This window comes from Magnolia sinica, chromosome 8 (assembly GCF_029962835.1).
Source record: "Magnolia sinica isolate HGM2019 chromosome 8, MsV1, whole genome shotgun sequence".
NCBI lineage: Eukaryota > Viridiplantae > Streptophyta > Magnoliopsida > Magnoliales > Magnoliaceae > Magnolia > Magnolia sinica.
Genome location: NC_080580.1, coordinates 12,359,403 through 12,382,908, shown reverse-complemented (window position 1 = coordinate 12,382,908; position 23,506 = coordinate 12,359,403). Strand labels below are relative to the sequence as shown.

The following is a 23,506-nucleotide window of genomic DNA, read 5'->3' as shown; positions in this document are numbered from 1 at the left end:
TCAGAGAAGAGCTCAAACTCCTCACCATAGAGATAGTGCCTCCATATTTTCAAGGCGAAAACTACTGCCGCAAGCTCGAGGTCATGAGTGGGGTAGTTCTCCTCATGCTTCCTTAACTGCCGAGACGCATACGCAATTGCCCTATCTTTTTGCATGAGGACACAACCCAAACCCACATGAGAGGCGTCGGTATAAACAGTGTACTTGACCCCTTGCTCGGGTAGCACAAGTACAGGTGCTGACGTCAACTTGTTCTTCAACTCTTGAAAAGGCGCCTCCGCCTTTTCATTCCAGGCAAATTTGAGATCCTTCCGAGTTAGCTGGGATAGCGGCCGGGCTATCTTCGAGAAGTCTCTAATGAATCTGCGGTGATAGCCTGCGAGACCAAGGAAGCTTCGCACTTCTGTAACCGATTTCGGTTGCTTCCAACCTTGTACTGCCGCCACCTTGGCAAGATCCACCGATATTCCTTCCTTAGACACAACATGTCCCAGAAACTTGATCTCCTCCTTCCAGAAGGCGCATTTTCTAAACTGCACAAACAGTTAATTTTTCTCTAGGGTTTCGAAGACTGCTCTTAAATGCTCTCCATGCTCTTCACGGCTCTTTGAATAAATTAATATGTCGTCGATAAACACGATAACAAATCTGTATAAGAAGGGCCTAAGGATTCTGTTCATGAGGTCCATGAAGACCGCTGGAGCGTTGGTGAGCCCAAACGGCATAACTAGAAACTCGTAATGGCCAAAGCAGGTTCTAAAGGCCGTTTTCTGAATATCCTCGTCCCTAACTCGTAACTGATGGTACCCTGACTTTAGATCGATCTTGGAGAAATATTGAGCACCCCTCAACTGGTCGAACAAATCGTCGATTCTAGGCAACGAATATTTGTTCCGAACCGTTATTTGGTTCAGCCTTCTGTAATCCACACATAGCCGCAAAGAGCCGTCCTTCTTCTTTATGAATAAGACCGGGGCTCCCCATGGCGACACACTGGGTCTGATGAAGCCCGACTCTAGCAAGTCGTCGATTTGAGTCCGCAATTCTTCCATCTCACATGGAGGCATGCGGTAAGTGGGCAAGGAGACGGGCTTGGCTCCAGGGACTAGCTCGATCGTGAAGTCTATTTCACGTCGAGGTGGTAGTCCAGGTATGTTTTTGAATACATCCCAAAAATCCTGGACCACGGGCGTGTCCGTTATCGAGGGTCCAGAATATCCGTCCTCCAATGATGCATAACACGAAATCCTGCGTTCGTAGCTGACCTGGACCGAGAACGTGAGGGAAGAGCCGTCGTCCTCAAATATCTTCATTGTTTTGGCATCACAATCGATTTCTGCTTTCATCATTGTCAACCAATCCATGCCCAGGATGACGTCGTAGTGGAAGATTTTGGTCACTATCAAATCCACGTGGGCCACCTTGCACCCCAAGTCGATGGGGCAATCATAACATATCCTTGTCGCCTATGTAAAAGTGCCGGCGGCCGCAATGATCTTTACCCCCACAAAAGGGCTAAGGCGTAGCCCCAAGTGCTTAACAGTCGCATGCGATATGAGGGAAGCAGTGGACCCGATGTCCACTAAAAGGAATATGGGAGTACCTTGGATATGGGCCATCAACTCAAAGGCCGTAGGTGTGGGAATAGCCGCGTCTTGGCCCTCAACGGCTAGGGCATGCACTCGAGCCTGTTGTGAAAAATTTGGCCGTTGCATGGGCCGCTGTGGCGGTCTAACTTGAGGCGGTGGTGGACGCCGAAACTGTTGACTTGGCCCCATTGCCCGTAGGGGCGGAATCTGTAAGGCCGGCTGTGGAGGCCTAATGTTGCGTTGCGGCGGAGTAAACCCGAGGTCTCTCATCCTCGTAAAACAGTAGGGCTCGGAATGTCCCGCCCTTCTGCAATAGGTACATGTCTGGGCCGGTCGCGTAGAAGGGGCCGGTGCGGCGGCTAGTTGGGGTGGTGAGCTAGGATGAGCTCTTTTTCCTGTAAAAGAGGAGGACGGTCCGTCCACCCTGTTTTGCGGCCCCAACTGTGAGCGGCTTCGGGCGATCCGCTCCTCATCTTGCTCCGCTCTAATGGACATCTTGACAAGCTCGGCGTAGGTCCTGAGGTTGACGCAACATATCTTGGAGCGAATACCGCTCCTCAGCCCTGCCGTGAACCGCCTCATCTTGATCGCTTCGTTTGCAATCATCTCGGAAGCATATCGGGAGAGTTCCGTAAAGCGGTTCTCGTATTGGGCCACACTCATCCCTCCTTGTTGGAGGCGGAGAAATTCATTCTCCCTCTCGTGCTGATACGATTGAGGGATGTACTTTTCCCTAAAGCGGGACTCGAATGCTTCCCACGTCCATATATGGTTCTCGGGGATGGATCGGAGGACACTCTCCCACCATAAGTCCGCCTCCCTTTCAAGGAGATATGAGACGAGCTCCACATTTTCTGACTCAGAACAGTGGAGAGGCCGCAACAACTTGGTAACTCGGTTGAGCCAATGTTCCGCCTCCTCTGGGCGGTGAGTGCCGGGAAATGTAGGCGGCCTGTGTCTCTGGAACCGCTCATAGAGGTTGCTCGTATGGGACACGGGCGCGGCTAGGCAGGGCGCTTCGGGTGGCGACATGCCCAAGTTTTGGGCCATGGCTCCCATCATAGTGGCCATCATTTGCTGCTATTGCTGCATACTAGCGGCCATCATTTGTTGTTGTTGTTGCATAAGGAGCAACATCTGGTCCATTCGATCCATGGCCGGGGGTGGAGGAGGCACCGGTGACGCAGCTCGCGGTGGCGGTGCATTTGGGGCCGGCTCTTGAGTAGTACTACCCGTATTTTGGGAACCGCTAGCCCCTTGCGTGCCTTGTTGATCGTCGGGGATTTGGTCCCTCTCGACCAAACCACCGTGAGGAAGGCGGACGTATCGACCCTCCGGTCGAGGAGGCATTTCCTGTAAAATATCCTTGGATGGGTTAGATGCTAAAACATCGCCCATGCCTAGTTTACACGCAGATATGCAAGATTCATATACAATCCTTGTGTGTGTAGGCGTGATTCATACGAGCATTTACATGGTAATAAGAAATTTTTCGAGGCAATCCATAATTTCATATTGATTCCAAAATGCCATGAGTATGGCCAAATACATGTTGCAGCATGGATTACACAGATTACTAGTCATGCTTAATAGAAAGAAAGTACAAGCTACTTGAAACAAACTCCTAAGCATCCATCAGTACATAAGATTAGATTTCAAACAACTTAAATCTAACTACTAATCATCAGTAGCGCCGTGTTGCTACTCGTCTAAGTCGGGCGAAAGCGGCGGCGCTTCTTCCCCTTTGCTACAGCAAATCAAAGCCTTAATGGCCCGATACATCTTCTTATTCCACTTTTCCTGCTTCGCTTGATTGGCCTCGATCCTCGCTTGATTCTCCTCGATTCTAGCCATCCTCGAGTCGAGTGCCTCCAAGCGCCCAACTACGTCTGGAGCGGCAAGAGATCCACCGCCAACTCCTTCAGCTCCCCCAGCTTCACCCTCGCCTTCATCTTCATCATCGCTCTCATCGCCCTCATTGCTATCCTCTTCTTCTTCGGCGGCATCCCCATACCGATCGATGCGGGCCTGTCGCTGCTTGGGGCCCATTCCCATCCTATTCAATATGTCATCCCCCAATAGTTGAGTCGTTACCGGTTTTCCATCTGATCCACCCACTCCGTACTGTTGAGCCAACCGACAGACCAGGCGACCAAATGGGAGGCACGCAGTCTTCCTTGTAGCTCTCGCAGCCCGCACAATCTGGTGGAGCACTATGCTGGGGAGACACACATCTGCCCCCTGTCCCACTTGGTAGAGGCATTCCACCATATAGCGTGAGCATTCAGAACGGTTGAGCAGCCTAGGATAGACATTTTGGGTGCAGATGCGATGTAACACCCGGTATTCTGGCTTAAGATGGGTCGAGCTCAAACCGACCTCTTGCTTCCCCCGCTTCCACTGGGCGACCTGCCCGCACAAGAAGCGGGTCCGCTCCTTACGGGCTTGACTTGTGTTCAGATCCCTTTCGTCGATCTGCACCTCTCCACGCGGCACTCCTAGTACGCTGGCAATGGCCTCCACCCCAATTGGGAATTTCTTGCCTCCCATCGCGAGATCGAAACCCAACGGCTCAAATTGAGGATTTTTTATCCGTAAGTAGAAAGCCCTAGCCTGACCTTCGTCTACCTGGGAGTCTCCATAGAACACTGGACCCCAACCCTTCTTCATAAGTTGACCAATTAGGGTGAACTTATCGAACAGATGCTCCTCCACGGAGGCCTCAAAGGCGACGCTACGTACGCGAAAATTTCCCTTATCCTCAACGGGTGGCCGGGTTGATTGACTCGCGGGAGTCCCTTGAGAGTCGCCCTTACGCTTGGATCGGACTTTCGCTATCTCTTTTCCCTTCGGGTCGGCCCTCTGCTTGCTCCGCCTCTCTCGGCTCGGCCCCGGCTCGGCGGTTGCCAGTCTCTTCTTCCCCATGAGAAAGAGAATCACCGGGATGGAGAAGAAGGCGGCAATGGAAGCTAGAAACGTCATTTCCTTGGTAAAAGGATGGATGATTGTGACGAGAGATGTTGGGAAGCGAGAGAATGGAGGATTTTGGGGTTGGGAAATGAGTTTTGAAGAAAATGAGCTTATGAGGAATGGAGTTGGAAAATGGGGGTGAGATGGGTTTTGAGGAAGTGGATTTGAAAGTGGGTTGAAGGCAGGAGATTTGAGAAGAGTGTTGGATTTAGGCTTGGTGAGAAATGGACTAAAGGATGGGTGTTGAGATGGATTTGGAGGAAATGGCTAAGAAAATGGGTTGAAGGTGGGGGTTTGAGTAGAGTGTTGGGTTTGGCTTGATGAGGAATGGAGTTTGAAGATGGGTGTTGGGATGGGTTTTGAGAAAAGGGATTTGAAATTGAGTGATGATAAGGGTTTGAGAAGATGAGAATTTGAAATGGAGAAGGAGAGAGCAAAAGGAGTAGGGTTTTAGTGAGAGGGTATAGAAAGAAATGTGTGTAGTGAGGGAGAATGGGAAAAAGGTGAAGATGGGTTGGTGATTAAAAGGGTGGAGCAAGAAGAAGATGGGTTTGGAAGTGAAGTTGGAGATGAAGGAGGGAGGAATTTTTCTCCTCCCCTTTTCTTTCTAGAGGGTTTGGGAGAGATGGAGAGGGAGGAAAATGAGAGAAAATGGGGTGGTGGAGGCCTTAAGTGCAAAGGAAGTGGACCCCACACATGTACATGAGCAAAGGAGGAAGGGAAAATCGGATCTTGTTTGGGCGTGGGCACGCCGGGTCGCTGGACAGTTGGGCGTGGCCACGCCGGTCGGGCGTGGCCACGCCGGCATGGTGGTTCTCATGTATAGGCAGCGGCGTGGGCAGCGGCGTGGGCGTGGGCAGCGGGCGTGGGCACGCCGGTGGGCGCGGGCAGCAAACATCGCCCGGGCGTGGGCACGCCAGCCCCCTGGACAGTTGGGCGTGGCCACGCCGGTCGGGCATGGCCACGCCGGCTCCCTGCTTTGGCCACTTCGATCTTCGTCCTTCCGGCGCCAGCAAGACCTCCCCCCAGGTCGTACCATATATGAATTTGGGGTAGAACGACCTGATCTACGCAATGGACCTATCCCCATTAGGAGATTCCTCTCATTTATAGGTCAAAAACCTATTTTTCTTCCGTCCCACTACGTTTAGTAAAACCTCATTCATCCCTAAGTCCCTATCCTAAAACGGGCTGATACTATCAAATTCAGCCCAAACCCCCTCATCAGCATGTAGATGTTGCCTCCGACTATCCTACCATTCAATCTCTAGCTCGTTTCTAATAATGGGCTGAGATCCGGTACGACTCCTGGACCCATTCTCCAGCGTCGCAATCTCCCTTGCTACCCAATCCCAATTCCAAACAAAAAGTCTGATACCATCCACCAGAGTTTGCCGGCTCGGGTCTGGGGTGGATCCTAACCGTAGATTTCGGTTGGGCGTTCTAATACACATCCTCTCAAGTCAGCGGACGCGTGCGCGAGCTCATGACCCATGGTCCAGTTGCCTTCAAACCATGCTCTGATACCAACTTGTAACGCCCTGAAAATCGGGGGTCGCGCATCCGCTCGACTCCCGAGTTCCCGAGAGTCACCATTAACAGATGATCATTAATGTGCGTTTAATCTGTTTGAGTTTGCGCAGTCTGAAGTTTTCTGAACATGAAACATGAACGCACAAGTCTGCTGAAATGAAGAGACCTCTCATAAACATATACAAGTCAAAAAAAGATAAAAGGGGCGCGCATGGCGTTGCCCAACAAAATAACAAAAGAATATGATGTCCAGAAGAATGGGACTGAGCCCATAACCCAGCCATCCAATCCCGCTCCTCAAGCGGGCGGTGATCCCTCCATCAGCTGAAAATATGACAGCTCGACCTCCTCATCTAGGCTCGGCTCTCCAGGCTCCTCCAGTCCCGAGCCACCTGCATCTATAGAAGAGTCTGGTTGGTGTTTTAAAACACCGTCCCAGAGTGGGAGTGAGTGATCAACTCAGTGGGTGCTATTAGCCATAAGTTATAACTAGCATCAATGGTAATAAGAATTTAATGAAAAGCGATCAATCATCAGCATCTGTCTAGTCTTGTTAATGCGCATGTATGCAAGATGATATGATGTATGCCCTCGCCCAACACTCCCTCGTGCGACGCCATCTAACGATCGCAAATGCCAACACTCCCTCAGTGCGACCTCGACTGCCGAGTCGCCAACCTAACTAATGCGATGCGATGCGGTCGTGTTAGCCAAGTTGTTAGTTAGGTTCATTCATCCAGCAGATTTTTTAAGAATCTGGAACACTCCATCTAATTAATGCCCTAATCTGGTTGCGAGGCCAAGACCCCCCAATGCGTGAGGCCGAGGCCCCTCGGTCCGTGATCCCATTGGGTTCCTCATCCCCGACTTCAAGCACATGAGGAGTGCCAAGAGAAAAGAGATCGCTCGCGGTCACCACGGGGAGGCACGGTACCCCAGCGTAGGCCGACAGCTCGAACACAGTGTCCCATTCCACCATGCCCGGCTCACGAGGCTGTGGGCCGATTTCAAGTGGTTTGTCGTTGGGCTACAATGGTTGTGGGGAGTCCCAGGTTCCATACAAATATGAGCAAACAGGGTTAACAATCGTGGTTGGCCAGACAGTGGGCTAGACCGCATGAGTCCAGGCAAGCGTATGGCGGAACGACATCGGGCGCAAGCAACCCACGTAGTTGTACTACAGCCGCCCACACACGCTCGCTCAAATCTGAGGGTTTAGCCTCAAGGTGGTCCTACCAACGAGACTACCTTAGCTTTCCTTGTTTCCTTGGCCAACCGCAAAGTTTGAATGATGGTCCACAACATGTCTACGGACCGGAGTATCAGCAGGCAAGATTATCATGTTCTCATACCTCAATCATATAGTCCAGATTTACCAAATAAGCAGGCTAACTATTTACGAGCAAGGGTGCATATGTGTTGGGTGTGTTGGTGGGGAAGTTGCTCACTTCCTATAACTCATGAAGACAAACCACACATGTAGCAAATAAGGCATGCATATTATAGGACATCAATCTTATGAGCACTCCATCAAGTCATCAACAAGCAGTCATCAAATCTCAGTAAGTCATGTGAGAAATACGAATAGCATCATGTGAGGAAATCGAACAAAACACACAATTTCATACCATTACAATAGGCATACATCCCTAGGTTTTCTCTACACACTCTAAATGCACATCCCAGCAATCAAAATCATTAAACTCATATTGTAATTGGTGCTAGGCCACCTAGGAGTAATAGTCCGCACCTATGGCTCGTTGGAGACTTGAAAAATGCCCTAGGAATGAGGGCTTTTGGGTAGAACGATCGGAATCCCTAAATCAAGTTATTGCATGTTAGAATTTCAACCCAAAACCACCATACTACTCGAATTTCAAGAAGGATGGTGAGAAACTCACCTAGGCAACCCACGGATAGTTGTTGAGGTTAAGAAAAAGGGTTTTCTCCTTGCAAGAGTGGCAAAGAGTGGAAGGGTTGGCTTTCTTGGGGCCCACCTTGATCTAGGGTCCACCTTGATCTCCTCCTTCTCCTCTTTACTCTCCCTTACTCTCTTTCTCTCTTGGTAGTTGTAGCAAATGGGAGAGAGATTTTTGAGGGATAGGGTTTATTCCCTAGACTTGGGCCTTATGGCCTTAAGTTTCCTTAAATTCCCATATTAGCCTACAAAGGGACATTTTCGGGGTTGGCATGGCCCTAATGCTCCTTTGGCCACCAAATTCGATGGTTAGGTGCCTTATGGCCTGTCTAGGGCCCCCGTAAAATTTGAGAATAAACGGATAGACGAAAGTGGGGTTTGAATCAAAGGCTTTGATCTTTAAACGGCCCTGTGGGGTCCATTTTAGTGATTTGTGTAATTCTGGTGGTCCTCAGGCTACAAAGTTTTTAGGATGGGTGCTTCATGGCCCGATGAAGGGCCACGCAAAGTTTGGGGACGATTGGGCCAGGGGTTTGGCCGCACGGGTCCGATTTGTGATCGACGGTGAACGGCCCACGATCGGGTCCCAGAGTTGGTGGACAGGTGCAGGAAAATCCACTTGACCTCCCTGGTAAATATGGAAGAGATCCGACGGTCGGATAACCTGGAATCTTGGTTCCATTTGCAAGCGCCAGATTTGGTCCTGGCATGGGTGGGGTGCATTTAGTCAATGCCAGATCCCGCTTCTAGGTGTCTGCCGGGTCCACGGTCCATGATGGACCACAAGCCCAGTGAGCTCAAGGGTTCCCTAAATTATCAGATTTTTCTGACCCTTCGGTGTCGCGGTATAGCCCATATGGGCTGTTGTTCAGTGTACATGGTCATCCAGCTTGACGGCCCGCACTTGGCCTTGGCCAGGCCTGTCTGGTTTATTCAAACGGCCAATTCTAGGTTAATTAGTTCATGGCATCCCAGCCCTGAATGTTTTAACCGTTCGGTCCTGCAGAAAATCCTACGTGGACGCCTCAGGACAATGCACCGATTGGACGGGACGTTACAGGTAATGACTCTCTTTGGTGTAGGATAGGTAGAAAGATTGATATCAAGAGAGAGGAAGGTATAGAAAAAATTGTTCCGCAGCACACCAACAACGCAGTGAACCAAGATCCAATCTCCGGTATCACCCACAAACGATAAACAAGAAGAAATATAAACTAGAAGTAGAATCAAAGTATACCAAACAAACCACAAGACAAGATATACATGGAAAAACCCCAAACAAGGGTAAAAAACCATAGGTGCAAACTTTCACAATGAAGAAAATGAGATTACAAGCAATCTACTAACATTTTCCCTTGAATGTATAGAGAAAACTCTTTGCCCATACTTTAGAATAACTCTCATTACTCTAGAAAAGCCCTAAGGACCCCTATTTATAGTTTAGGCAACTTCTCTTTCGCACCTCTGCGAAAACCGACCCAAAAATCCACAGTCCGTATAAAATTCGAAAACGAATCTGCATAACCTCGATTGGTCGAGCAGACTGCTCGACTGGTCGAGTGGACCCTCGACTGGTCGAGCATGGGCCTCAACCGGTAGAGCACCTCGAAACAAAAAACTGATGCTCGCTGGACTTTGAGTCGAGCCAGTCCTCGACTGATCAAGCAGGGCACTCGACTGGCCGAGCGGCGCTGTCCAGATGTGGCTCCACATCTCAACAATCTCTCACTTGGAGACACATCACCATAAACCTTCGTCTTCTACATCTAGAGTGCACCACCTCCCCGTCTTCAAGTCTGAAGACCAATCAAAGCTTATCAAAGATTCAGCTTCTCCCGTGTGACCGCCTTGGTCAGCATATCAACAGGATTTTCACTTGTATAAATCTTCTCCAGAGCAATCGATCCATCTTTCAATAACGAACGTATGAAGTGATATCTAATGTCAATATACTTGGTCCTTAAATGAAAGGCTGAATTCTTAACCATGTATTGCACTCTGACTGTCACTGTACAATTTGCAATCTACTTGCTTCTTACCCAACTCTTCCATGAAACCTTGCATCCACACCATCTCCTTGCACGCTTCTGTAGCTGCAACATATTTTGCTTCCATCATACTGATAGATACTATCTTCTGTAACTGAGAGACCCAACTGACTGCAGCACTACCCAGAGTAAAGAAATAACCTGTAGTGCTTCTTTTGCTGTCGATATCTCCTACCAAATTTGAATCTACGTAGCCTTGTATCTTGATTTCTGATCCACCATAGCACAGCTCTATATCCACAATACCTACCAGGTATCTGAGGATCCACTTCACAGCTTCTCAATGTTCCTTCCCAGGGTTGTTCATGAACCTACTAACAACTCCTACTGCTTGAGCAATGTCTGGCCTCATGCTCACCATAGCATACATGAGACTCCCAATAGCTAACGCGTATGGGACTTTAGTTATGTAGTCTCGTTCCTCCTGCGTCTTTATATCTTGCTCCTTAGAAAGTTTAAAGTGGTTGGCTAATGGAGTACCAACCGGCTTAGCATATCCCATATTGAATTGATCAAGTACATTAGCTATGTACTCTACCTGTGACAAAATCAATTTCTTGTTATCCCTGTCACGCTTTATCCTCATGCCTAGGATTTGTTTTGCAGCTCCTAAATCCTTCATAGCAAATTCTCTAGACAGTTGTCTTTTGAGATCTAAGATGTCCTTCATGCTTGATCCGGCCACAAGCATATCATCAACGTAAAAAAGAAGGATGATATATGACGTATCAAACTTCTTCAAATAGCAACAGTGGTCTGCATGACATCTCTTGTAACTGTTTCTCGACATGAAACTATCGAACTTCTTGTACCATTGCCTCGGGGCCTGCTTCAGGCCATATAGACTCTTCTTCAGTCTACACACCTTATTCTCCTTTCCTGGAGCCACGTATCCTGTCGGCTGATGCATGTATATCTCTTCTTCAAGGTCCCCATGAAGAAAGGTTGTCTTAACATCTAGCTACTCTAGATGTAAGTCCTCCGTAGCCACTATACTAGACATTTTCACCACTGGTGAAAATATTTCGGTGAAGTCAATACCAGCCTTTTGTTGAAACCCTTTCACAACCAATCTAGCCTTGTACTGTTTCGAACCACCATGCTCCTCTTTCAGTCTGTAAACCCACTTGTTATGAAGAGTTTTCTTACCCTTAGGTAGAGTAACTATCTCTCATGTACGATTAGACTCAAGAGAGTCCATCTCATTATCCATGGTCTGCTCCCACTTAACTCGTGTATTTGACTGTAATGCCTCTTCAAAACACTTTGGTTCACCATTATCTCTTAGCAGTAGATAATGTAAGTAGGTTGAGTATCGGACCATGGGTCTCCTCTCCCGAGTAGACCTCCTCACAACCGGTGTCTGTGGCTCTACCTCATAATGCTCCTGTGTCATCCTGTGGCTCTATAACACTCATGTCCGGTAACTCTTCCAACTCTACAAATTCTTTCTCCTCGGCCTTATTTTCTTGCACAGTCCTAACGCATCACTTTTTCATTGAAGACTACATCTTTGCTTCTGATGATTTTCTTGTTTTCTATATCCCAAAACCTATAACCAAAATCATGCTACCCGTAGCCTATAAACGTGCACCTCCTGGACTTCGCATCCAACTTGTTTCTGTGCTCTGCATCAATGTGAACATATGAAATGCAATCGAACACTCTGAGATGTGCAAGGTTCACTTCTTTCCCAGTTTAAGTTTCTTCTGGTAGCCCACCGTTCAATGGTGCTAAGGGACTTTTATTGATAAGATATACGGCAGTATTCACATCATCTGCCCAAAACGACTTGGGCAACCCTGCATGTAACCTCATGCTTCTGGCGCGTTCAAGGATGGTCCTGTTAATGCGCTTAGCTACACCGTTATGTTGCGGTGTCCCTGAAATCATTTTTTGATATTTAATTCCATTTGCTGCACAATACTCCTCAAATTTCTTATCACAGTACTCTCCCCCATTATCAGATCTGAGACATTTTACTATTTTACTTGTCTCGTTTTCTACCATTACTTTCTACTTCTTAAATACATCAGATTTGTGCTTTAAGAAATAAACCCACAGTTTTCTACTAGCATCATCAATAAAAGAAACAAAATAATGTGAGCCACCAAGAGATAATACCAGTGTCGGTCCCCACACATCAGTGTGTACAAGCTCCAATAGATGTGTCTTTAGAGCGCGTCCTGTTTTCTTGAAACTTACCCTCTTCTGCTTGCCATACACGCAGTCCTCGTAGAATTCCAAGTCAATAGACTTCAACCCTAGTAGCTTCCCTTTGACAATAGCACTTTCATCCATTTCTCACTCATATGTCCCAACCTCTGATGCCATAACTGCCCATTCACTCTAGTTGATGTGACTGAGAGTGAACTATATGATCCTGAAATAACGTACAAAGTACCTTCCTTCTTACCTCGAGATATCACCAAAGTACCTTTTGTAATCTTCCAAGAATTACTAGTGAATGTCGTCACATATCCGATATCGGCCAACTGCCCCACTAAGATCAAATTCCATTTCAAACTCGGTACATGTCTGACATCCTTCAATTTCAAAGTCGTTCCGTCTTTCTGATTTATATGAACGTCTCACTTTCCAACAATACTGTATGGCTCATCATCACCCAAGTAGACTCTCCTGAAGTCACCTGATATATAATCACGCAGAACTTCTTTACACGAAGTGGCATGAAACAAAGCACTCAGTCTATGACCCAAGACTCATTCTTCACATAAAAAGACAAGATCAATGCCTTTGTGTCACTCTCCTCAGATAGATTCGCTGAATCATTCCCGCCTTGAGAGCTTCCTTCTTGTTTCTTAAGCGCCCTGTAATCACGTTTCATATACCCTTTCTTACCACAATGCCAACACTCGTCTTTGTCTTTCGGTCCCTTAGACTTCTTCCTCGACTTAAAACGTCCGTATTTATTGCTTCTTTTATTCAGCGAGCTTCCTCTTCCTTCAACGTTTAGAGCATTCCCTGAATCCCCTGAAACTCCTGATGCCTTTCTTATAGATTCTTCGCTGAAAATTAGACCAGCCACATCATCAAATTTCAACTTTGTCGACCCTAAAGAATTGCTCACAGCAATCACCAAACCATCTCAACTGTCTGGCAAACTGGACAAGATCAATAATGCCCTGACCCCGTCCTCAAAAACAATGTCAACGGATTCCAACTGGCTCGTGACTGTGTTGAACTCATTTAGATGTTCAGTCACGCTCCCACCATCTGAGATCTTCATGTTAAATAGTTGTTTCATAAGATGAACCTTGTTGGACGCTGAAGGTTTTTCATACATTGTAACTAGGGCTTCCATTAATTCTTTTGTAGTTTTCACCTTGGATATATTGAAGGCGAAGCTCTTAGACAAAGAGAGTCTGATCGTTCCTAAAGCCTTCCGATCTAATAAAAACCATTCATCATCTATTATCTTTTCTGGTTTCTTCTCTTTTCCTTCTAGAGGAATATAGAGGTCCTTCTGATACAGATAATTCTCCATCTAAATCTTCCAGAAGGCAAAGTTTGAACCATCAAACTTCTCAATTCTAGTCTTCTCTTCTTCTGTCATCGCTCCCAATAGAACTAAACAAATAGCTCTGATACCAGTTGTTACGCAGCACACCAACAACGCAGTGAACCGAGATCCAATCTCCAGTCTCACCCACAAATGATAAACAAGAAGAAATATAAACTAAAAGTAGAATCAAAGCATACCAAACAAACCACAAGACAAGATATACGTGGAAAAATCCCAAACAAGGGTAAAAAAACCATGGGTGCAAACTTTCACTATGAAGAAAATGAGATTAAAAGCAATCTACTAACCTTTTCCCTTGAATGTATAGAGAAAACCTTTTGCCCATACTTTAGAATAACTCCCATTACCCTATAAAAGTCCTAGGGACCCCTATTTATAGTTTAGACAACTTTTCTTTCGCACCTCTGCGAAAACCGACTCAAAAATCTGCAGTCCATGCAAAATCCGGAAACGAATCTGCGTAACCTCGACTGGTCGAGCAGACCCTCGACCGGTCAAGCATGGGCCTCGACCGGTCAAGCACCTCGAAACTAAAAAATTGATGCTCACCGGACTTTAAGTCGAGCCAGTCCTCGACTGGTCGAGTGGGCCACTCGACCGGTCAAGCGGCCCTGTCCAGATGTGGCTCCACATCTCAACAAAAATTGTGGATTTGATAATTTCAACTCAAGCAAGTGGATGTTAATCTCATCTGAAGCATTCTTACTTTTTATGCATTGAATGATTTCATTTGTGATTTATGTTTATTGGTTTATATTAATTCTATTATAGATGAACTATGTTGGGAATGCTTGAAATTGAGCTTTTGGTGAGCAAGAGGATGTGGCTCAGCCAGTGAATGACCCACGGGATATGTGGCAATATTTAACAGAAGAAGAACTAGCTACATTGGAATGATTTCTTTTTTAAGTTATTCATTTGATTACTTAAGACATGTTCATATTCTTGGATTAGTTCTGTTCCAACTATTTGATTTTATCGAGAATTTGAATGTTGGTTTATAATATAAGTGTAGTTGTGTTGAACATGAAATTAATTTTGTGAGTTGATTGTTTATAATTACATTTCATTAAGGTTCCAAATGGGTGTGCCATTAGATTTTTAGTTGGAAATTTATGGATTGAAGTGTGCTTGATTCAATGTGTGTGAAAGTTTGTAAATGGAACCTAGAATGGACAGCATGAACATATGGTTATTTCCTCTAAATAAATACACTTAGGCCCTGTTTGGACGATGGTATTGAGTTGTATTAAATGGGATTGCATTACTAATCCCACTTTAAATTTTGGAATGGCATGTTTGGAAGGAATGTGAGATGGGATTAAAATTAACTTTGTAGGCTTTGAAAAATGAGCCCTGTGTTGGAAAGTATGAGATGGGATTACTAATCCCACGGATGATGGATTTTTGCTTCATCCAAGTTCAATCCAACTACAATTTGAAAGTAAATCTTGGAATTTATTTTTTAATGCATGCATTCCAAACATAGTATTAGAAAACATGGGATACACCCAATCCAAGGACAATACCTTACACATGCATTTATTGTAACTTTTACAATTCCATCCACCTTAATCCCACCTAATGCAGCTGGCCAAACAGGCCCTTAGTGTACGAGTCGCAACGCGGAACTCGGATATGAGATGCGCCCTCGGATCTAAGTTAGTCTTTCAAAATTAAATCTTTTTGCCTTGGAACCAAAGACTTTTCTCTTAACGGTGATAGCATATCCAGTTTCTCGTGAAGCAATTAGAGTTGAACATAATTAAAAATAATACTAAAACACTGATTTTATTAATTGGAATGTAAGAGAAATACAATTAGTGAAAAGAAAATAAACTAAGTAGAGAAAAAATAAAATAACTACAACGTCTTGTGCTGGCAAAATGGCAGTGGAAACTAATAGACGGTCATGGCATAAAGCCAATAAAATGTGACTAGCGATGTATCAAGTAAGCACTCGATAATTAGAAGATCCGACGATGGTAGTTGTGGATATTTAACCTACTCTTATTGTGTATTGCAGCAATACAATGGCCAGTAGCAGATCTAAGCTAACTAATTACTCCGGACTTGCTACAACATGATTAGACAGAAATGGAGTAACTAAAGCTAAAAAGTTAAACTAAGAGATAAGAGAGATTAATTATTTGTGGTAAGGGCTTAGACCTCTTCTTCAAGTGTTGCTTTTATAAACTTTTGAGAGACAATGCCTATATGCAAGCTTCATGGTTTGCGTATGAATGCTCGACTATATAACGACCATATCCCATAAGGATTTAAAATCATTGTTGTATAATATCATTGTGTATGATATGCTTCTAATTTCGGAATGCTTTTTAGTTATTTACTTATAATTCCTTGTTATCTCTAAGAAAACATCGAACTTCTTTAGAAAATTTTTCCTTTCCGATTTGATCTAATTTCGATTTGTCACCTAGTGCTTTCCAATAACAACATGAACAGATCTGGACATGCTAGCTTGGTTAACTCACTCAACTCAGCTCGGGCTTGGCTCAACTCGAAAGCTGGGTCTAGGCTGAGCCGAGCTGTTTAATTAAGCTCGAAAAAATTGTGTCCTGAGATTGACTCGAATCAAAGCTCAGCCCCAACTCCACTCGGTTCAGCTCAGCTCAACACAGCTCAATTTATATACCTTAGTTTATATATATATATATATATATATATATATATATATATATATATATATATATATATATATATAATGGTACCATGAGGTTCCCATGAGGTTGATCTGTGTGGGCCCTACCGTGATGTATGTTGAACATCAGCACTGCGCATTTGATGTGTCCCCTTTAGGTTATGGAATATCCCAAAAATCAGCCGTATACAGAACTAAGGTATGCCATACCATCTAAAAATATGTGAAGACATGTCTAAAATATATAAAAGCACTTGGTGGGGCCCATCTGAATTTTGGATGGGTCTGAAACTTGGTATGAGCCCTCATCCTAGTGGGACACAATTGATGGGCTGGATTTGTGAACCACATCTCAGTGGGCCCGATAAATGATTATGAATATTTTAATGGAAGGATAACCCCTCTCAACTGTTGTATGTGGTGTGGCCCACCCAAGTCATGGATTGACTTTATTTTTAAGCACATGGGCCACCATGGAATGCTGCATCTGACTCCCGGTGCTGATTTTCAACACACATCAGCTCGACCTCATGGGAAGTTCTCATGAGGTCAACCTCATGGTACCCCACCCCCCCCCCCCCCACACACACACACCCCGCAACTCAAACTTGGCTCAAACTCAAGTCAAGCTCTCTCACACACACACACACACTGACACACTGCAACTCAAACTTGGCTCGAACTCAAGTCAAGCTCAGCCCGAGCTGCTGACCAAACCGAGCTGGCCGATGCAACGAATTCAAGCCAAGGTAAGCTGTTGGCCGAACCAAGTCGATCTTAGCACAGCTCGGCTAGGATCAGCTTGCTGTAATATATAAGTATTGTATTTCAATGCATTTGTCCTTAGAATCATTAACTTGCCCTTTTATGTTACCATGATTGCAGCCTGTTTTTCGCAGCACACATCAGTTGTTGGATCTATCAATCTTCTTATCCTTATAGAAGCATTATGCAGATGGCAAAAATAAAGGCTTTACTGCCAGCAATGTACCCAACTCTTGAGCACTCCATATAACACTGACTTGCATGGATGGCCCATGAAAAGAAGAGAGAGAGAGAGAGAGAGAGAGAGAGAGAGGAAATGAAAAGAAAAGAAGTGGATGAAGTTTGCGGAGGGAGGGAGGTGATCGGAAAATTAGATCACTAGCAGGAAGATTTCTCACGAAAACCTTAGGTATTCTGTCAGGTTTGCTCTTGTGTGCGAGATCCTGTTCATGGGCATACCTTCTATAGGATTGAATTGTAGCCATTTTGGATCCTCCATCACTGCCGGAGAAACCATTACAAGAAAGTGGGACGTTTTCAGATGTTATGAGAGAGGAGGGGCGTTTTTGGAGGAGGCCATCGACAGCCATAGGTTCCATCAGTAGATTGCATGATAGTAGCTGTAGAATATTTGGGCTTTGATGGAAGGCATTGAGTTGTCTTCTTAACTTTTTATTTGTCAGAGACCTACTCAAGAGTTGAGGAATCTTGTCCGACAGACTTTTCAATGCATGAATCATTCACAATGGACCCATTATATCAATACTTTAAATAGGTGAACAAACATGGCCCCACTTGCAGCCACTACAACCAAACATTATATAATACCTGAAATGGAATAGTCTAATTTCCAAGATGTTCCAATATGGGCTGCGATCTTTTCAAAGGCCCTACCTCTCATTATTGACTCTACTAACAGGTACCTTCCGACATGTGGAGCGCGGAGAGAATAGATATAGAAAAGGTAGAGAGATTCCTAGAGAGAGAGAAGGAAAGATTGCTGAGAGGAAGGTAAGAGCTACACACAAATACATGCTACAGAGAGCTTTCATTGTGGGTATGTGTGGGGTCATTCATGTCCAGGATGACAGCATATGGCCTTTCCAAATGAATAATGGTCTTTGTGCATCCAAGGGGCCCACTGGTTTAGTGCACAAGACCTTGTGCTTGAGCATTCCCCCACCCGCGCAATGACCCAGACGCTTCAATTTTGAAGGTCTCCCTTTACAGATGGACCACTTCGTGCAGTCAAGACCAAGGACCCCAATCCACAAAATCAGTTCCTCATGGACTGCGAGGATCTCTGATCATATAAGGACGGGTCATATCTGGTTTCTAGATGAATGGTTTGGATCATCACATGGCCAAGCCTTACCAGTAGAACTCCTATAGAAGATGCTGCACAACAACAAAAATAAACAAACAAACAACTACAATAAAAAAATAAAAAGGATGATTCCACTAACAGAAAGAATACATCAACACCATCAAAATTTCCAATGCCCAAGAAATAAATGGCATGGATTTCTTCACTCAAAACTGTATATGGAATTAAGGATGAAAAGGAACAAATACAATCTGTGACAAGAAGCAGCTGGGAATTGAGCAAGCATTGCCAAACTGGAGCTTCCGCAGCAGAACATTCCCTAGATATAAAATCGCAAGCTCCGACAAGGCCACAGCATCATCGGCGCTATCCTCTGGCATTGAAAAGAATGAAAGAAAATGTGTAAACTCGAGTGGGAACCCACCATCTTTTTATGGTTCCCACGTTATTTGATGATATCCGTAGGATGAAAAAACAGAGAGCTTATTCTGCGGGCAAATTACCCTTCGAACTCTTGATACTGTTTCGCCACTATGAATTGATTTTCTTTCTTCTTTTTTGGGGGGGATTTTTTCTCCACCAATATCTGTACATCTTCCATCAGGATCTGAACAATGGGCGCTGCCTGCGCCTATCGGGTTTCACCCTCCAATTATTGTTCTTGTTATTGTTAATATTGGGGTCGTTGATTATGGGCTTCAACAGTCGTTCAGTTTCGATCTCAGACTGGAGAGAAGATTTTAACCTCCGCAAGTGTCCGATGCACTGTTTATGATGGGAAGAACAGAGTCCACCAATGACGTGTTCATCTAGGCCGACCTTTCTCTCGTAGGTGGACTGCCATTTAGCTTGCAAATACGCCAGAGACCTCCATGGTGGAAGAGGCATGGAGTTTTGCTTTAGCGAGCTCCTCGCAGCTTCCACCATGACCTGGAGGAACTGTTTCAGCTCCGAAAAGGGCCCCACGTAAACCACCGGGAGGGAAGTCAGTATTGCATCATAAGACTCGACTGCTCTTGCTATTTCAAAGTGACTTCGGAAATCAATATCAATAATCAAGCGCTCAGAGCTCCCATTACTGCCAGTAGGGATGACGTCGATGTATTCATGATCACCTTAATAAGCATAATAGAAATAAATCAGATAACCGGTTGATATTTGAAGCTGGAGTTCTTTAAGATCATAAAGAAAGGATCAGGGTCCACTTGAATTTAATCATAGAATACATGCACAATGAATCACTAATAAATACGATCAAAATTGTGGTACAATCTTAACCATATGATTGTGGCAAGCATATTTGGACAGCCAACCATTTTCCTTTTAGCAGTCCATCGGCGTGGTTGGGATCATCCACTACTATGATTCTATTTCCAGCTGCGGTCAAGGCCCACGATTTTGGTGGGTCTGGGTTGGAAAACATGTATGCCAGATTTTATGGTAGAATTGTTGCCACAATTTATCACTTCATGGCATACACAAATCAGAATCGAGCCATTTTCTTTTCTTAAACATGTCTAGCCCAAAGACAACAGTCAAAAACAGAGCTCTTGCGAATAATATAAGAAAAGGATCGAAGGACCAGATGTTGTCTACTTAAATGATCTCACGAAAAATAAAAGGGACAGCATTTGGGATTTATAAGATGATATACCTCCAGGAACCTTGCCAAAACCCTGCCATTTGGATATGCAGACAGCGGTATCATAGCCAGACAATCTCAGGAGCTTTACCAGTGATTGCCGGATGCAGCCAGCATTGCATGGCCCAGCCTTGGCATCATGAAGGTCCATCTCGTTGAGGGAAAGAATGAGGGAATGGATGGTCAATAACAAATTGCTCCTGTACTGATCCACAGTGTGCTTATGGGACTGCAGAGTAACAGATAACTAGTTAAATCTTCTGAAATGTGAATTTACAGTTACAAGCAGAAAAATGACAAGCATCGCCTAAAGTAAGAACTGATTAAATTTTGGTAATAGTACAGGTACAAGAACCTGTAGCTCCAGAAAGCAATTGCATAAGCTGAAGCTTACGGAAACAAAAATGCTTATGTCAAATTGCCAAAGCATGTGATGATTAACCCATTATAAATCTCTTGATTTATGATACCCTGATATGGTTACTGAAACGCTAGTTCAACTTGGCTGTTGTCAAACCCATAGATACAAATACAGTTAATGGTGCCCTCCAACATATGTAATAGAGAAACTTTGAAACTCTGGCAGTGTGATGGATGATATGCAGGCATAGAAATTACTTAGAAATTGAATACATGGCATAAAATTAAGGGAAATTAAACTGTCCAAATTATGGCTCCCAATTTATTAGATGTATAATGAACCAAAAACAACATTTGATTGATTATATAACTATTGGATTGGTGGACATTTTTTGAACTGTTCAAAATGAAAAATATACAATGGCCCTATTTCAACAAACAAGTGTTCATGAATTGTTTGACCAACCTGAAGGACTACAGCTGGTTACGCCATTAATGTGCCACATGTACAATTTCCGAGTGCCTGCATTTCAAGCATCTTCCTGCTGCCTATTTAATATTCTTCAAATGGTTTTTATATTTTATCAAATAAAATTTTGAGTAATGTAGCCACCATGTTTCTAGAAACTTAAGACTATTGAGATAATGAAATGAAAGGAAGTCTATTACAGAATCAATTTGATTCAAAAGGTTATCTGGGTATAATCATAGTAGAAGTAGTTTGGAGGAAGATGTTCAGAGTAGGAGGGGGATTCAGCAATGAGCACTGCCTCAAATAGAGTCCTAGCATGAGAAACAATGATAGAATATTCAACCAACACAAACTAGGTAAAAGATTGGGTGCCATATGAAGATTGCAGAAATTTTACACAGCAGTTTAAATCAGGTTGTGACAGAAAGCACCATCCAAGCAGCTTACCCAAACATCACAATATTTAACATGAAGAACATAAAAGTATAAAGAAAAGGTCTCCAAATCAAACAAGGCCAGTGTAATGGGTCCATGAAATAGACCAACCCAGTTGAAAGTTGAAATGCGAGAAGCACATTGAATGTATTGAAATTGGAAGATCATATCCTGGCAGCATGGAGGTGCAGATAAGGGGATGATATTTTAATTCTACAAGTACAATAAACAACTCAGCTCACTAAAACATATTGGCAGAGGATTTAAATAAAAGAGACGGTGTAACTACCACAAGAACAAGCACCTCAGTAAAGGTTGGTGGGATTAAGGGAAAAAAAAAATCATTTTGAGAAAAGAATCATTGAATTGATGCATAAATACTTTAAGATTACTGACAGAAGCACAATTGAAACACAAGAACTTAACCAGACATGCAAAGAGGTTTGGTACCTCAGCACACAACAGAGCATTTTGCTCTCTACCGCTTCTTCATCTAATGGGCAATCACCTGGATGGGTCATAGCCCAAAAATCAAGGCCATGAGAGGAACGTGTTCATTGCATCAATGGATACAGATGGACGGTTTCAGCAAAAGGATGGTGAAAGGTGCAAATTTCAATCAGCAACACCACTTGGACAGCTTGTATCCTCTTCCATATTGATTTTTGAGCTATTGCCAATTCACATTTGCCCACCAGATCAACGGTCCGATCACCCTCCATGTATGCCATGTGTACAGTGGAGAAATTGTAAGCCTCACTACTTTTTGAAATCCACTATAAAACTGGTAATAGTCTAAACCATAACATAAAAGAACGCATTCATGTTTATCACGAATTGCATAAAAAATGAGAATGGAAGAAACCCAAGAACAAAAACTTACTGAAATCTTCTCGGCAAGGTGGGCAAGATCAGAAAACCCAGATTCACTATCACTGCTGCACCTTGAATCGGCCCCACTACTACCATTCTCCAAAAAATCACTCACCAAAAAAGCAAGGTCATGCTCACTTTCATGGCTGAAACCATCAATCTGACCCACAAACTGACCACCGCTTCCCGCCAACCTGATCCAAAGATTCCCAGCTGCAGCACATGCCCGGCAATCTGCACCACCCCGACCATCACCTCTGGCAGAGGCAGCCCCCGCCGGCACCCAGCGTTCCAATCCCCACGTTCCCACTTTAGTATTCCTCGATGGAAACCCCAAATCTTCTGTTAACAACATCGAAAATTTCAATAATCAAGAAAGATATCCCACGTTTAAGCTTCCTCAATCAAATCCAAAACCAAATCCGCTTTAATTTCAAAAACCCTAATGCCAAAAATCCAAAAAATCTTCTCTCAGAAACCGAATTTATCCGTCTAATCAGATGCAAGAAAAATCCAAACAGCGCTCTCGGCCAATTCCGAAACCGATTCCAGCCCGAATTCCAGAAAGAATTACGGAAAGTCTAATTTGAAAAGCCAGCACCTGTAAAACACCCAAACGGCGAGAAATCGATCGACCCCCCAAACCTAATACCGACGGGAAAGATTCAAAATTGCATACAACAGCAATCACGATCCAACACCCGAGATCGAAATCGGATCCAATATCAGGAACACTAATTTCAGAGAGGAAACCCTAACCCTAATTCCTGATTCTGAGGGAGGAAAAAATGCTTTTTGATCCGAAGGGAAGAAAGAAGGAAATGCCTGCTGCAACCCCAGGGATGAAAGGCGAAAGCAACGGAGATGGTGGATTTATATAGGAGAGAAGATGACCTGGAGAATTACCATTTTGTCCCTGAATTTTTCGAAAATTACCATGACATTCTTATCTTGAAGGAGGACAGGATCGAATCTGGGCGAGGAAACCGGTCAGATTCAATATTTTAGATTTTAGGGGGCGTAGGGAAGCTGAGTAGGGCCCACCGTGATGTTTTTGAGACATCCATCCCGTCCATCCGTTTTTAGAGATCCTTTTAGGACAAAATACCAAAAACTAACAGGATCCAAGACTCATGTGGTGCACACGAGAGGGAAAATGGAGAAAGAAATTCCTACCGTTGAAATCTTCTTCGGCTCCACCTTGATGTTTACATGCCATCCAAACCGTTTATAAGGTCATTCGTACTGCGATGAACTGAAAACCAACAATTCATAGACTGATACAAAGCTTTTGTGGCCGTACGAATGTTTCAACAGTGGTAGTTCAATCCCCACTGCTTCCTCTCGTGTGGCCCACTTGAGTCT

At 44.5% G+C, this 23,506-nt stretch overlaps 1 protein-coding gene across 1 annotated transcript; it reads right to left on the bottom strand.

Annotated features, from left to right (window-relative positions):
- Positions 1–18,468: 18,468 nt before the first annotated feature.
- LOC131252893 (uncharacterized) lies at positions 18,469–23,007 on the bottom strand. Its single transcript, XM_058253663.1, has 3 exons — positions 22,152–23,007; positions 20,014–20,230; positions 18,469–19,474 (listed from the first exon to the last, which is right to left on the bottom strand). The coding sequence occupies exons 1-3, from the start codon at positions 22,494–22,496 to the stop codon at positions 18,960–18,962; spliced, it is 1,077 nt and encodes a 358-aa protein (XP_058109646.1). The 5' UTR covers positions 22,497–23,007; the 3' UTR covers positions 18,469–18,959.
- Between the last annotated feature and the right edge of the window lie 499 nt (positions 23,008–23,506).

Excerpts from the sequence above, each read along its gene's own strand:
- LOC131252893 (XM_058253663.1), bottom strand. The coding sequence starts at position 22,496 with ATGTTGTTAACAGAAGATTTGGGGTTTCCATCGAGGAATACTAAAGTG. Across the intron at positions 20,231-22,151 it reads ACCTTGCCGAGAAGATTTCA|TCCCATAAGCACACTGTGGA; the intron begins GTAAGTTTTTGT and ends GTTACTCTGCAG. Across the intron at positions 19,475-20,013 it reads TTTTGGCAAGGTTCCTGGAG|GTGATCATGAATACATCGAC; the intron begins GTATATCATCTT and ends ATGCTTATTAAG.